We start from the raw sequence: 14316 nt of genomic DNA on the forward strand, positions 1-14316 counted from the left end.
AATAAAAAGCAGTATAAATAACTTTTCCAGCTAATAAAGACATCGTAAAACAATTCACAGCTTGGATTAAAATCTTTATTAATACAGTGAGAGCCCAAGGATTGTTGCCTGGGTGAATAAAAAGGTCTTCTCCCACCACCAAAAAGAGCATAAAGAGCTGGGGTGCTGTCACCAAGAAGGCCCTCTCCCTAGTAGCCACCTACCTCATTTTACTTTGGGGGACACACATGGAGCAAGGTTTCTGGAAAAGATCTTAAGATTCTCCTACATGTGAGAAACTGGAAATGCCTGAAAGAAAAGACTTGCTTGCCCTGTGCAATTTGTAGACGTATTTGTATTTTAAATTATTACACTTCTTTAAAAAGAAATCTGCTAGTTGATTAATTGGGGACACCTTTTTAGTAAATCAAAAGGTTTTAAAATTATTAATCTAATCAATCAACTAAATGTTGCAGCTCACTCCAGATGTCCAAGACATCTGGGGTGAGCTGCAACTGCTTAGAGGTGAAAGAAATGCATGCTGCACATATTCAGAGGCACTCTTTATTTCGCCTTCACCATGTTCTAGGGCTAAGTTGGGTCAAATTCCGGCCAGTTCCTTCAGCTCTGGGTGACACTAATTTGCACTCTCCAGTTAGAGTTAGGGTTTAATCTGGGGTGGGGAACATATGGCCCTCCAGATGTTGTTGGACTGCAACTTCCATCAGCACTAGGTAGCATAGCCAATGGGGGATGATGGGAACTGAAGTCCAACATCTGACGGGCCACATGTTCTCGATCCCTGGTTTAATCTATGTAACTGAATCTGCTGAATTGATTCTGAGTTACTGATGTTTTCTTTAAATCGTGCAATGAAATCTAGTAGCTTATGAGAACCGATAAGTAGTTAACTTTAGCCATCAAAGCTGTGCTTTCCAAAAGCGTTGAGCTTGTTTGAAGAACTGTAATCTCTCCAAAAGGCATTCAATTACTTTTACTTAAAATGCATTCCATATTACTCTTGCCAGGATTTTCTTCAAGGCTGGTATGAACCTCACCATTCCACAGAAAACCATAAAGGCAAAAAAGGACAACAGCCAAGCCTGCCATCAGGGATCAACATTGTTAGGTACCTGTCAAGGCCCACATCCCAGAGAGGGGTCACTGCCAAACCCTAGCCCCATTGCTCCTCCTTCTTGCTGTCACTGCCTGTTCACTTGAACTCCAAGCAAGCGAGCAGTGACAGGAACAAGAAGGAGCAGCAGCCTCCACTTGCCTCACCTCTCCCTCTGGGGGTGGGGCCTAGAACAGAGCAACTGAATGGGCAGCAGCAACACCAATGAGGAAGAGGTGGGGTTACTCAGGAAGGGGGACCTCTTGAAGCTATCTTGCCTCCCGCCCCAGCCAAAAGCCTGCATCTGACACCAGGGATGGCACTAATCACTAATGGAAGTAAGATTGTAAAAGGCACACGGATTTACTGAACCACCAAAACACTCAATATCCTCAAATGTATTTCAGGGCATACATACCTTCTCCGGTGGAACATATTATATAACAAATGTAGCTACAAGTAAAACATTCAGCCTGGTTTTGAATAAGTGCTTTGGTTGAAACAGTCCCATTACTGGACATAATGCTGACATACTGTTAGTTTTTACTAAATCCTTGCCAAATGCTGCCAACATCTCACAAATTGGCTCAAAAATTAACATCAGTTGTTCTCAGAGTTTCTCAGATAGTTTTCTCTTTAAAAATAAAATCCTGCCTCAGCACAAGCTATCAGGCTCCTGCAATTTAAAAATGTCTAGTTTTAGTAGACGCTGCTTAACCTTTGGCTTTCTCAATGCTGGAACACGTAGTTTTTCATTTTCACTGCCGAACACTAATACATCATCCTAACCCTTTCTAAATACAGATCAAATGCATTCCTGGGATACTGGCCTTTTTGTTTTTGTTGCATCACAACTGCCCAGTTTTGGCATCTTTGTCTAATCACAGCATTTCTTCTCCATTATGCTTAATAAGTGGAAGCTTGCAGACATTTGCTGAAAGGTTTATTCTAACTAGTCAGGAGCTAAACGTTTCATAATGAAATCTCTATATGACCTAAAATCAATACAACACTGCAATTTTACAAAACTGCACTCCTTTGTTATATAGAGAAAAACAGTTTAGCATATAAAAAACCAAGGCCTATGAAAAATAATGAAATGATTATTTTTTTCCTGATCTGCAAAGGGAAGGGTTACAGTTTAGACTTTTTCAGTGAATGATTGGTATGCCTATATAAGCCTCTTTAAAGTTCAAAGAGTCTGCATGTACCCATTAAACACTTTGAAAAGACCAATATTAAAAGGAAAGAATGAATGTATAAATAAATAACTGCCAGCCCAGAGCTCCCCAAGAACCATTTTGCACTGATGAGAGATCTGTCTTTCAAAAAGTTCTGCTCAACTCATAATTCCCTTCTGGCAGACAGGAGTGTCACAGAATCCTAATGATGTGATCATGAGTTGTGATATGGTAAACAACTTTCTCTGGAACAAATCACCTATGCCTCCCTTTGTATAACTGCTGCTCCTGTCCGAGTTTATTGTACATGCAAAGGAACTGGCCAGGCCAGGCCTTTCCAGTAAAAAAACCCCACGCTCTCCTTACAGGGATAAGAACATAACAGCCATCCTAGATCAGAACAAAAGACTATCTAGTTCAGCATTCTGTTTCTACAGTAGCCCTAACGGGAAGTCCACAAGCAGGACACCAGTGCCATCCTCAGGAACTGGTACTGAAAGGCATATTGCCTCCCATACTGGAATATATAGTCATCATAAATAATAGCCACTGACAGCCTTATTGCTCATGAATTTGTCTAATCTCCCTTTAAAGCTAACCAAGTCACCTCCCTGCCCAGGAGTTTGTTTTTACTATAATTGTTACTGATGCTTTTCGCTTTTATGGAAAAAATCCTCAAAACCACATGTCCCATGCAAAATATATTATTTCAGATTTATATGCACAGCAAGTTGTCTGCCACCAGGATTGCACCCAAAAAGGTATACAGCCATGATAAAAATGGCTGCAACACAATAGTAAAGAAATTAAAACTATAAAAAAGCAAAGTATCAAACACCAAGCAAGTACAATTAAATTTAAAACATAGCCTCCAAACTGTCAATAGAAGTTCCAACACAACTAGCTCCAACTGCCATTGGCCAGTGTAAAAAAGGCTTCCAAAATAACATTTTAACAGGATGCTAGAGAGCCAGTGCAACAATGGACAGATGTGCCTTCAATGGCCAAGTGTTCCAGAGTGTGGGCATCACTATGCAGAAGGAGGGGCTCTATAACCTCCAGTCTCATGTCCATAAAAGACGGGAAATGGAGCAGTGACTTCCTGCAGATCTGAGGGATCAGGGAGATTTGTATGGGAGGAAGTGCTCCTTTAGATACACAGGCCCCAGACCATGTATGGGCACTAAAGGTCAACACTAACACTTTGAACTGGACTTCAAGCCAGAGCTGCTGGGTCAGAATTGGAGAAATAAGCTCCCTGAGATACATACTAGTAAAGAGGAAAGCCACAGCATTCTACACCAGCTAAAGCTTCCAAACTTTATTCATAGGCAGCTTCAGAGTACATGCTGCTGTAGCCCATAGGAGGGCTTACTAAAGTATGGAGGCTGATTGAGGTCAAATCCTTATCTCAGAAAAGTAGTTGTTGCTGGCTCACCAGCCAGACCTTATAAAAAGGGCCCCCTGACAGTCAAGAAGCAAAGCAGCATCTATGCAGCAGTGGGCAACCATTTTGCCCCCAAGGGCCACATGCAGTAGGTGGGATGAGCCTCTCAACAGTGATAGTCATGGCCAGAGCTAGCATGGGCTGGGGCTCTCCCTGCCACCCCACCATTACACACGCACATCCACAGGCACTGTTAAATTTATGACATGTGTAGTCTTTTTTTTTGCACATTAAAAATGAGATGCCACTCTCTTTAGCTTAGCTTGTCTATTACTTGTTTATCCCCTTCTGTTTGCATTTTAAAAGAGCCTTCCAGGCTTCTCAGTCTTGCCAGGATATTTGTGTACTTTAGAAAGAGCTTTGAAAGCCTCTGTAGTTGTGAGTAGAGCAATCCCATCATGTCTCCCCGCTCCCCTCACTGACTGTAGCTGGGAATAGCTGAGCAGCAACCCAATTAGCACACTCCTTGGCTGTTTCCAGTGCCAGTAAGCTAAGGAGGGGGCCTACAGACCACATGCAAGTTGACCAAGGGCTACATGTGGCCTATATGTAGGCCAAATGTGGTCTAAGGTAGGGGAATCCTCAAGCTTAATACCTTTTCCATTAAGGGAATATAACTCCACCAAGGACAGGGGAAACAGACATCCCTCAATTACTAGATCGGCCTACCATTGTAATCTCTGCCTTGTCTGGATTAAGCTTCAACTCATTTGTTGTCCTCCAGTCCACAACTCTACTGAGGCATTCATTCAAGGGTTGAATCACTGCTCCTGGCTTTGATGAAAACAAAAAAATAGAACTGGAGCAAAATAGAGCAAATTAATAGGCACTTCTACAACAGACTGTTGGAGAACAACCTGTGCAGTGTTCTCCCGCCATCCCCTGGTACGACTAACTCCAGGTAGAAACTCTCAGTGCGCGCGCTCCATCTCTCTGCCTGTCTCCATCCAAATTTAAAACTGCTGTTTCTCACACACAATCTGCTGAATCCTCTGTAGGCAAATTACCCATTCAAGAGTCTTCCACTGTCATTAAGAAACATTAAGGATACTTCCAGACAAGGCTTTTAATGTACAATTGCCCTGCCTTGTTCATAGAATTGGGGGGGACGGGAGGACGTTTTGTTATCCATTTGCAATCCTCCCATCATTTCCAGATTGCATTTTCCATCTTTTCCTTACCATTAAGGAAGAAAAGGCACGCCTTCTGATAGTTAGCACTCCTCCATCAGTAAATACCCTGGCATTCTTTTCTCAAAGTTCTGACCATTCACAGAGATCAAGCCAGCAAAAAATTGCTACCTGCAAACCCTATGACCTGAGGCACTATGCAGTTAAGTTCCTCATCCCATGCTCTCCTCTGTGGAGCAAATCTATAGTTACCCTTAACTACTGTACTAATCACTTTAAGGTCTTTCTTTTTTCTTTGGAAAAAATGGACACAAATCTGATATCAGAAATGGCAATATTGAGAAACCAGCAGAACAGTTCAGCCTCTCAGGACACTCTGTCATCAACCTTAAAGAGGCGATTATCGAGCAAAGAAACTTCAAAGGGAGATTGGAGCAAGAGCCTGCTGAGTTAGAATTCATCAACAGGTTTAATTCCATTATCAGAAGCTTGAATCAGGATAACAGATTTTTATCACACTAACACTACATGTGTTAATTGGCTTGCCTAGTGCCACAATGTTATTTATTTATTTCATTTATTTATTTCATTTATATCCCACCTTTTTTCCTCCTCAAGGAACTCAAGGCGGCTTACATAATCCTCCTCCATTTTATCCTCACAACAACAACCCTGTGAGGTGGGTTGGGCTGAGAGTCTGTGACTGGCCCAAAGTCACCCAGTGAGCTTCCATGGCTGAGTGGGGACTAGAACCCAGATCTCCTGACTCCCAGTCCAACACTCTAGCCACTACACCATGTTACCAGTAACAACTGCACTGTAAATGACCACTATTAGTAATGCGGTTTCCATTTTCTGCATTTAATTCCTTCTGACCTCACTGTTTACAATTCTACCCAACTCCTCTTATCTATTGTATAATAACCTGAAACTCTCCATAATACTCCATGTATCTCATGAAGTGGGCTACAGTCCCCAAAAGTGTATCAGGCCCCCAGAGGGGCTAACAAACATGCATAGAAACAATGCATCATATTTAAACAATAAGACTATCAAATTATGGGGCACAGCTGTCTGGGGTGGCAAACTGTTTTAGGGCTCAATCCTATGTCCTAAAGTCCTACAACTCCCAGCATTCCCCAGCCAGTCATGCTGTCTAGACTTTTTTCTGCCTAAAGATGCATAGGATTCTGCCCTGAGAGGCTACCCCAGTTCACACATCCAGTTTTGAGAGGAAAACTTACTATTTTGTCCTCCTCCATTTGTTTGTTTTTCATAAACAATACAATAACTAACAAACAGGTTTTTTTGCGGCAGCAAAACGGTATTTCCACACGTGACGCTAAGAATGCCTTCGAACACCTGGAATACACCGCTCCCGAGATAAAAGCTGAAGAAAAGGTAGTTATTCTACCTAATACAGATATTTCAACTGGAATTACAAGCATGGGAAATGCAAAAACCGATGTAAGAGTCACATCAAGGCCTCAGATTCAAACTTCTGGGCAAGAGTTGGCTTTCCCCCCAAAAAGAAAAACTGGGCCCGTAGAACATCTAGAGGTCTCCAAGCCCGTCAGGAGGCCTGTCCAAGATATGAACTAACAACCCCTCGCTGACCCAAGGCACTGCGATGAGGAGGCAGCAGGGACGGCGGCTGCCTCACGGCCAAACGGAGCGAACAACACGGAAACCAGAACGAGAGAGGCTACGACTAGGCCACAGTCGGGCCCTCTCGTCGCTATGGAGACAGACGACAAGGGTGTAATGCTGCGCAGTGAGGTCACAGGGGGAGGGAGCGGGACACGTAGGCGCGGGGCGAAGGCGTAATCGGCAGCGGCCGCTCGCGGGTCTCAGCTGTGCTCTGAGCGCGAGGCGAAGACGAGAGGAAGGGGGTCGGAGGCGCGCGTGCTCGCTCTCACCGGGGTCAGTCCCCTCGAACAGTCAGCGCGAGGAGGGGGGGGCAGGCCCGCTCGCTCGCTCGCTCGCTCGCGGAACTGAGCTGTGAAGCGCGCGCGCCGCCTCGGGCGCGAGGAAGAAGAGCCCTCGCTCGCCGGGGACCAAGCCGGGGCAGGCAGGAGACGAGAGGAAGGGGGAGACAGCCGCAGCCAATTGGGAGGTGGGACTGAGGGGGTCTCCCACCAATCGGCGCCGGCGGAGAAAAGAAGCCTGCCAGCCAGGGGTGTGCTTGTGGGAGCCTCCCCGCCAATCGGAGCAGCGCGCCAATCGCGGGCTAGCCAGCACCAGAGAGCGCGGAGTCGGGGATGTCCTACAAGCCTATCGCGCCTGCCCCCACCAGCTCCGGAGCCGCCGGCACCAGCAGCAGCAGCAGCAGCGCCAGCCCCGCCCCCGGAGCCCCGCCGGTCGGTAAGAGCCTCCGCCAGAACGCCTTCCTCCCCCCCGACCCACGCCTTCCCTCGGCCGGCAGAGCGGCGGGGCGGCAGGCTGCGCGCCGGGGTCGCCTGGGCCGTGGCCGGCGCGTGCGGGCTGCCTCCCCTCCTCCCGCCACCTTTCCCTGGCGGGGCTTTTCTTGGGCCTTCCGCAGCTGCTTGACGATGCGGATAATGCAGGTTTGCCCATCGCAAGGCGAGAAAAGAGGGGAGATAACTCAGATACACTAAAAGAAACCGTGGATTTACTGTACTAAAATTATTATTATAAATGACATGAAACTAATGCAAACGGGGCAGATGCGGGTTTCCTGTCGTAACATTTCTATTGTGTTTGGAAACTGCAGCTATTAAAAGGTACCAGAACCTTGCTAGAGAAATGAAAGTTGAACGCCTAGGACACCCAAGTGGGCTGAAAAGGCGGGGCAGGGGACAACATAGAATGAATAGACAAGTGAGTCTACAGCCTGCATATTTACCCAGAACTAAGCCCCGCTGTACTCCATACAGTTGCACCCAGTTGCACTCAGTATAAGTTGTCCCTGAGAGTGACCCTCATTGAAGTCAGTGGGACTTCCTTTGAGCAGACATGCATAGGATTGCACTGTGTTGGATGAATAACGTTTTGTTGGACTAGCAAGTGACCAAAGTATTGTTAAAAAATCAGGAATGGTTACAGGGTAAGTTACTTCGTCTCCCTGTAACTTTTGTTTCTTCCTTTGGGTGAAGTATCCTATAGCATAAATGGCAATGTACAGGTGCTTTGGAGGGGGGGGGGAAGCTTATTATGGATATGAACAGCAATTCTATGTACCTGAAGGAATTGGAGCCTAATACTGGGGCTTGGATTCCCTGTACCAGTTTTTTTTTTTTACGTCACTGTTCGTTCTGGAAGAGTCTGGCTGGGCTTTGCTCAGGGTTTGTATGACTGCCATATTTGGTAACAGGAAGAACTTTTTCCCAGGTACATTGGCTTGTAACCCTGTTCTTTGTATGTGTTTTGGCATGCTTACAAGAGATTATTTCTGGAGCTACTTGCTATACCAGCACCATGCTGTGGTGCATCGCCCCTCCTTTCAGCACACTTAACACCAGTCTTCCCAACATGGTGCCCTCCAGATGTTTTGGACTACAACTCCCACCACTCCTGACTATTGGCCATGCTGGTTGGGGCTGATGGGAGTTGAAGAAAAATTGTGTAGGTTTGGAGATGGGACTTAGTGTGTGTTTGTGTAAGACTGCCTTTTGGCAGAAGGCTGGGGTCTAGGCTCCGTTCTTGCTGGGTAGCTATATAAAACACCCTTGCAAATAACTGTGGACAAGTAGGGAGGGGCTGCTAACTATTGATGATGCACATGTTTTGTATGCAGAAAGTCCCTGGTATCTCCAGCGAGAAATCCCTGGCATCTTCAGCAAGAAACTCGAGTAACAGGACTAGCAAAAATCCCTGCCTGACACCATAGAGAATTGCTGCTAGTCAGAGTAGGCAATACTGGGCTAGATGGGCCAATGGTCTAACTCAGTATAAGGCAGCTTCATATATACTAGCTCATGCAACATTTTATTTGCCTGTCTACCCACATGTATTTGAGTTAGTCATTTCTGGAAAACTAGCTTTGAAAGAAAAGAACCAGCATGCTTCCAGTTTACAAAAGCTTCCCTTCCTGGTTGTCTGGAAGTGATTCTTATTTGTCACAGCGCAGGCAATAAGTTATTTGTATACCTGAGATCAAACTGCTGCTTCTCTGGTTGCCTAAAGCCTCAAGAGGGGGTGAGAATGCCAGACTCTCATTATTTGTGTAAAACCATTGCCTGCTTGTCATTCAGAAGTCAATGGGTTCCAAAATGCTACATTATTTGCACAATAGCCTTTGAGCCATTTCCTGTGTGTACTAAGGTAGCATCTGCAACGTTGTGTATAGTTTTATTTGCTTTGCTTTGTGATAGCTGTAAGTGAATCTATTGCACAAGGAAAAAGAAACAACTAAATTGGAGCAGAAAATGTAGGTTGGGCTTTCTAGTAACAGAAAGGGTTAGCTAACAATCTCTAATATCCCAATCTCTGATTCAGTGAAGTAATCCTCTTAATAAAGTAGCTGCTGGTCTTCTCTTTCAGGACCTCTCCAATCAAAGTAATTGACTTACTTTCTCTCCCTTCCTTCCCCCATAAATTAACTCCAGATGCTTCACAAACTACATACTTAGACTCTTATTACTGGCATAATAACATCCATTTATTTTCTCAGTTAAGGACTTGGTGTTTGCAAGCTTTCTAATTTTAGAAATGTCTCCTGAGTTGAGTTGCTTTAATAGTTCTTAACCTGATTTATGTAGTGATGGTAGCATGTGCACACTTAATTAATAGTATTTATTTATAGGCCACTTTATAACAGACTTCTCAGGGTGACTCATAACATGAAAACTTAAAATGATGGTGGTCTGTTATACACTGAGGATCACATAGATAGAATGAGAAATGCAAGATGAAGTTGACAACCAAGAATGATGGCCAGATTGAGATCAATGGAGAACAATGGCAGGTTCTTACTCTCTTGTGGAAGTGGCTGCTTTTTTCGCACATGCACGCACACACACCCTCTCTCTCTTCCTGCGAGGAGAGAATAACATAACATTTATCTTGTGCGCGGGGTTGCAGGAAGTCAAGACAAAACCACAAGCTTCTGTGTCAAGGCTGCAAGAGTATGGGGGAAGTGGTGTGTTCATATGTTGAGTACGTTTTTATTGTTCATTCTGCTCTTACTCTTTAAAAAGGCTTGTTGACATTCTCAACGGAAGCCAGCTGAAGCAAGATCACACTGTGTGGATATAATACTAGAATCTAAAGTGAGAGACAAGTTGGAGTGCTACAGACTAAAGTGAGAGGCAGGTTAGACTGCTTTTTCTTCAGGCCTAACAAAGGGAACTGACGTATTAAAACACAGATGTTCATGAGCAACTGTTCAATTCCAAGACTGGCAGTGAGTCAGAAATCAGAATAAACTAGAAATTCTTGAACTGCATTCACATGCAACACCCAAACATAGTATAAGTAGCTCTTTAAAACCATGAGTGTGCATGAATGAATGAACTGGCTAAATTTAAAAAACAGCCTTGCATTCATTGCTGCTAACATGCTTTCCCTTTTTTCTGTGTTTGAAAGGAAAGTAGGTCATATACTAAACTCTGTAGAAGCAGTAGGGCAATGTCTTTAGAAACAAATATTTAGAAACAACATTTAAAATATTCTTAAGTGTTTTCCATTTTCTTGTCCCTGGCCTCAGTCACCTCTTATGTGTTGGTGGAAGGGACATTAATAATTCCAAAATTTTAAGAGTAGAGGTCTCTTCTGGACCTCTGTATATACAAATGTTTTGAAAACTTCTGCAACATTACTCAAGTTTATTAAGCTCTAACTTAAAAACAGATACCCAAGTTTTAACATAATGGCACCTGTTCTTGAGAGAACGCTTAGAATTAAAGATACTTCAGCTGCCTAGATCCAAATCGTGATATAGATGTCAGTACCCTTTCTGCTTTTATAGCTAAGGGGCTAACACCTTTATCCAGCTGACAATTCTCTTGCTGCAGAGGGGTGCAAGCGCACGTGTCCTGCCACCACCACATGCCTAAGGTGATATGTGAGACAGTGCTCCACGTGGTGGCCCATATCCACAGGCGCCCAACTTACATGATTCTCCCTCAAAGTAAAGGGAGTAAGGATCACAGGTACTCATGCCTCTACACCATCATAGTGCCTCACACATTACCTTAGATATATACGGGGGTGGAGAAACAGTGGTGAATGCTCCCTCACCAACTGAAGTGGATCACTGGCCAAGTAAATATACAGACCAGCCCTATGTTTAATTTAAATGCTTATTTAATCCTTTCTCTCGTAAATAATGTGTGCATTTGGAATCAAAATGCATCCAGCACAAATAAGGGGAGGGCACACTCCATCTGTCCTCTAACAGAAAAAGCCAGCTGTATTATGTGAGCAGCAAGTTAACCCCATAACAGACAACTGGCGAATTTAACTACGTGATGAAAAAATGCCAGTAACGTTCGACAAACAAAGTTTTGCTTGGTTGTGTACATGAGAACTTGGTGCCCTTTCAGCCTGTGTACGCAGGGCCAACCAGGCAAAAGTTATTTTAAGTAACTTCTTGCTATTTGGTAAATTTGCCACAGTTTGACCATTTTAGATCAGAATTGCAAATAAACCACTTAAAGTTGTTGGCCACATGCTCATGCATGCTTGTTTAAGCATTTGTGATGCATCAGGTGCCTGAAAGCGAAGGCACACATACAACATTTTTCTTTTACTTCATGGGGAAATGGTTGTGAAGTAGTTCATCTTGGAATGGAAATGGATGACTTGAGTCACCAGAAACAAACTCTTCACCTTAACACAGGGCTGGGCAACACACAGACCACAGGGCCCATTCGACCCTTGCCACACACCCAATTAAAAAAAACCTTAGGGGGAAAAATGGTAGCACTACAGAGCACTAAAAAGGTCAAATTTAGCTTGTTTGCAAGCTAAATTTGACTTTTTTAGGGTTCTGTATTCATTTTGGGTCACCCCATAGACTATGGCCCCTGGACCTCCCAAAGTTGCCCACCCCTGCTTTAACGGTAAAGATTGTGACAGGCTCCCAGGACAGGCTGTGTATTGTCCTTGATGCAAAGCTACCACACCCAGTCCCCTTTCCCCTATGTTGGAAAGACATGAAAAAATAACAGTATTATCCATCAGAAGAGCTTCATGAGCACTGAATCTTGTACAGCATATAACCCTGGATAACCTTAGCTAAAATCCCATCTCTTTTCCTGTTACTTCCAGCCACGAGTGTCCCATCTCCATCTGGATCTGTCCCTGGAGCTTCTGCCCCCTTCCGACCTCTCTTCAACGATTTTGGGCCCCCATCGATGGGCTACGTGCAGGTGAGTTTCTGCAGTGGGATTGAGGAGGGATCTTGCTAACCGGTAGGAATAATGGGAGAGGAATGTCCTTCTCGTTTTTCTTGTGTTGATCTTACAGGCTATGAAGCCACCAGGTGCCCAAGGCTCCCAGAGCACATACACAGACTTGCTTTCCGTCATTGAGGAGATGGGCAAGGAGATCCGACCTACCTATGCAGGCAGCAAGAGTGCTATGGAGCGGCTCAAACGAGGTAGGAAGTCTCCTATGAGCTGATTGCCGTCTGGTCATGGCATATGACAATTAAAAAATCAGACATTGCAAGCTTAATTCTTTGTCTAATGTTGCTCTGTTTGGTGTTGCTTTTCATAGCCAACCATTCATAAATAATTGGTTTGAACATCGCAACTCTTCTTATCAATTTCTTTCTCTCTTACTTCACATGGTTCTCTAGTAGAAAATGGGGCGGGAGGGTGTTGGCTAGTTCTACCCTAGCCCTAAAGCTCAAACTCCCAGTGTTCCTGGCCAACTGCAGTTTTTGGTTCAGATAGTTGCAACACATTGGGAACAGGTAGAACCTGTTGGATTAGAATCTCTGTACCCAATGGGTATAACCCTTGTTTGCCGTGAAGTGTTGACCTACTTCTGCAAGCAGGTTGTCTAGCTGTCTTTTGTTCTGCCTTCCTACTTGATGCCAACAAGCACTCTTCTTCCACCTGGACTTTCTGATCTATGCAAATGCAGTCATATCTTCATTTTGCCCTATAAGAGGCCACTTCATACAACACATTTTTTCCCTACATGGATAGCACTTCAGTGTAGCAAGGCATGCACATGTGGTGACATACACAAGTATACATCATGGGTGAGAAATGCTGCACTTGTGAACTCTGGCAAGCAAGGGTCTGCTGTGTTGGTACTTTGAAAATGATTGTTCGGTATGTCTTAGTCTTCTGTCTTTCTTTCACAGGGATTATTCATGCCCGGGCGCTGGTAAGAGAGTGTCTGGCAGAGACAGAACGCAATGCCCGTACGTAACAGTCGCTTCTTCCTGGCACTGCCACTGGAGGACCCTGGAAATTTCTGGCAAATCAGCATTTTGGAATCTGGAGATTTCCATCCTGCCCCTTCAAATCTTTTCACCAATCAGTGTCTCAAGGCCTAGAACTGCAGTCGCCTTCAAAGACCTTTATACCAATTGGCAACTAAGAATCTGAAACTTCTGCTGCTGCATCACAGAACTTCCCACCAATTGGCACTCTGGGAGTAGGTGCAGAAAGAGTTCATTGCACACTGGTTAACCAATGAGAATAATGGCTGAAAGCAAATCCTATGTCTTTATAAAATGTGTGGGTTTTTTTATATAAATAAAAGGAAAGGTTTGGAATTTGGATAATCCCTTCTTCACTGTGGTTTTCTAATTTTTTTTTCATGCGCTGGTGAAAGAAATATTCTCTTCCTCACTAAGACATTATTGAGGGCCTGTATTGCGAGATGTGCTTCCTTAGTAAAGCAGCATGAGGCCCTCCCTGCCAGTTGTAACGAAACGAAAACCTCAGCCAGCAGTCTCTGAGCCTGTATTGGAAAACTTGTAATAAAATATTTCTACTCATATATGATCTGCCTGTGCTGTTATTACTGTCTCAGGATTTGGCAGTTTAACCTCTGTATTAAAAGGCTAAATCTCTAATGCTGTTCTGTAAAGAACTGGGTAGTGGTTGCCTGAAACACTCGCCCCTTCCGTTTTTGATGGGGTTTGAGGGCTTTATTGTTAAGTAATTTAGGGAGCAATCCTATGCCCTCCAGACAGCATCTGGGGGAACATAGAATTGTTTGGTTACCTGGCTCCAAGCTCGGAGCCAGGAAACTGTGCTCCCCACCCCACCCCTCCTCACTGATGGCACGGAGAGAAGTGCGCTGGCTACCTCACCGTGCTTGCAAAGCAAGCACGGAGATGGGGAAAAAGAGGCGTTCCCAGGGGAGGGGACTGGGGACATGGGGCTATGAGGTTTCCCCAGCCTCCTTCCTTCCCCCTTCCCAAAGCCTCTGAAATCACCCATCTAGCTAAAATGCAGAGCAGGAGACTCCTCCTGCGCTGCATTGGATACTCATAAGTTCCCAGGGCGCATCCGATTGAATTGCACCCTTAGTCTA

The 14316-nt window shown here is 44.6% G+C and overlaps 1 protein-coding gene and 1 long non-coding RNA gene across 3 annotated transcripts in view; one reads left to right on the forward strand and one right to left on the reverse strand.

Moving 5' to 3' along the window:
- Positions 1-14316, reverse strand: part of LOC146357977 (uncharacterized) — a 717854-nt gene that overhangs the window by 567677 nt on the left and 135861 nt on the right. The window lies entirely within an intron of this gene.
- CDK2AP2 (cyclin dependent kinase 2 associated protein 2) lies at positions 6654-13776 on the forward strand. Of its 2 annotated transcripts, none has more exons than XM_084860462.1 (4): positions 6654-7215; positions 12085-12185; positions 12283-12415; positions 13133-13776. In XM_084860462.1, the coding sequence occupies exons 1-4, from the start codon at positions 7113-7115 to the stop codon at positions 13198-13200; spliced, it is 405 nt and encodes a 134-aa protein (XP_084716588.1). In that variant the 5' UTR covers positions 6654-7112; the 3' UTR covers positions 13201-13776. The 2 variants fall into 2 exon arrangements, 1 of the variants encoding a protein (XP_084716588.1); XR_014792620.1 differs by having other exon boundaries at positions 7103-7418.

The sequence above is a fragment of the Heloderma suspectum genome, chromosome 1, assembly GCF_057233095.1.
Source record: "Heloderma suspectum isolate Gila_16-S chromosome 1, 16-S_ref, whole genome shotgun sequence".
NCBI classification, from domain to species: Eukaryota; Metazoa; Chordata; class Lepidosauria; order Squamata; family Helodermatidae; genus Heloderma; species Heloderma suspectum.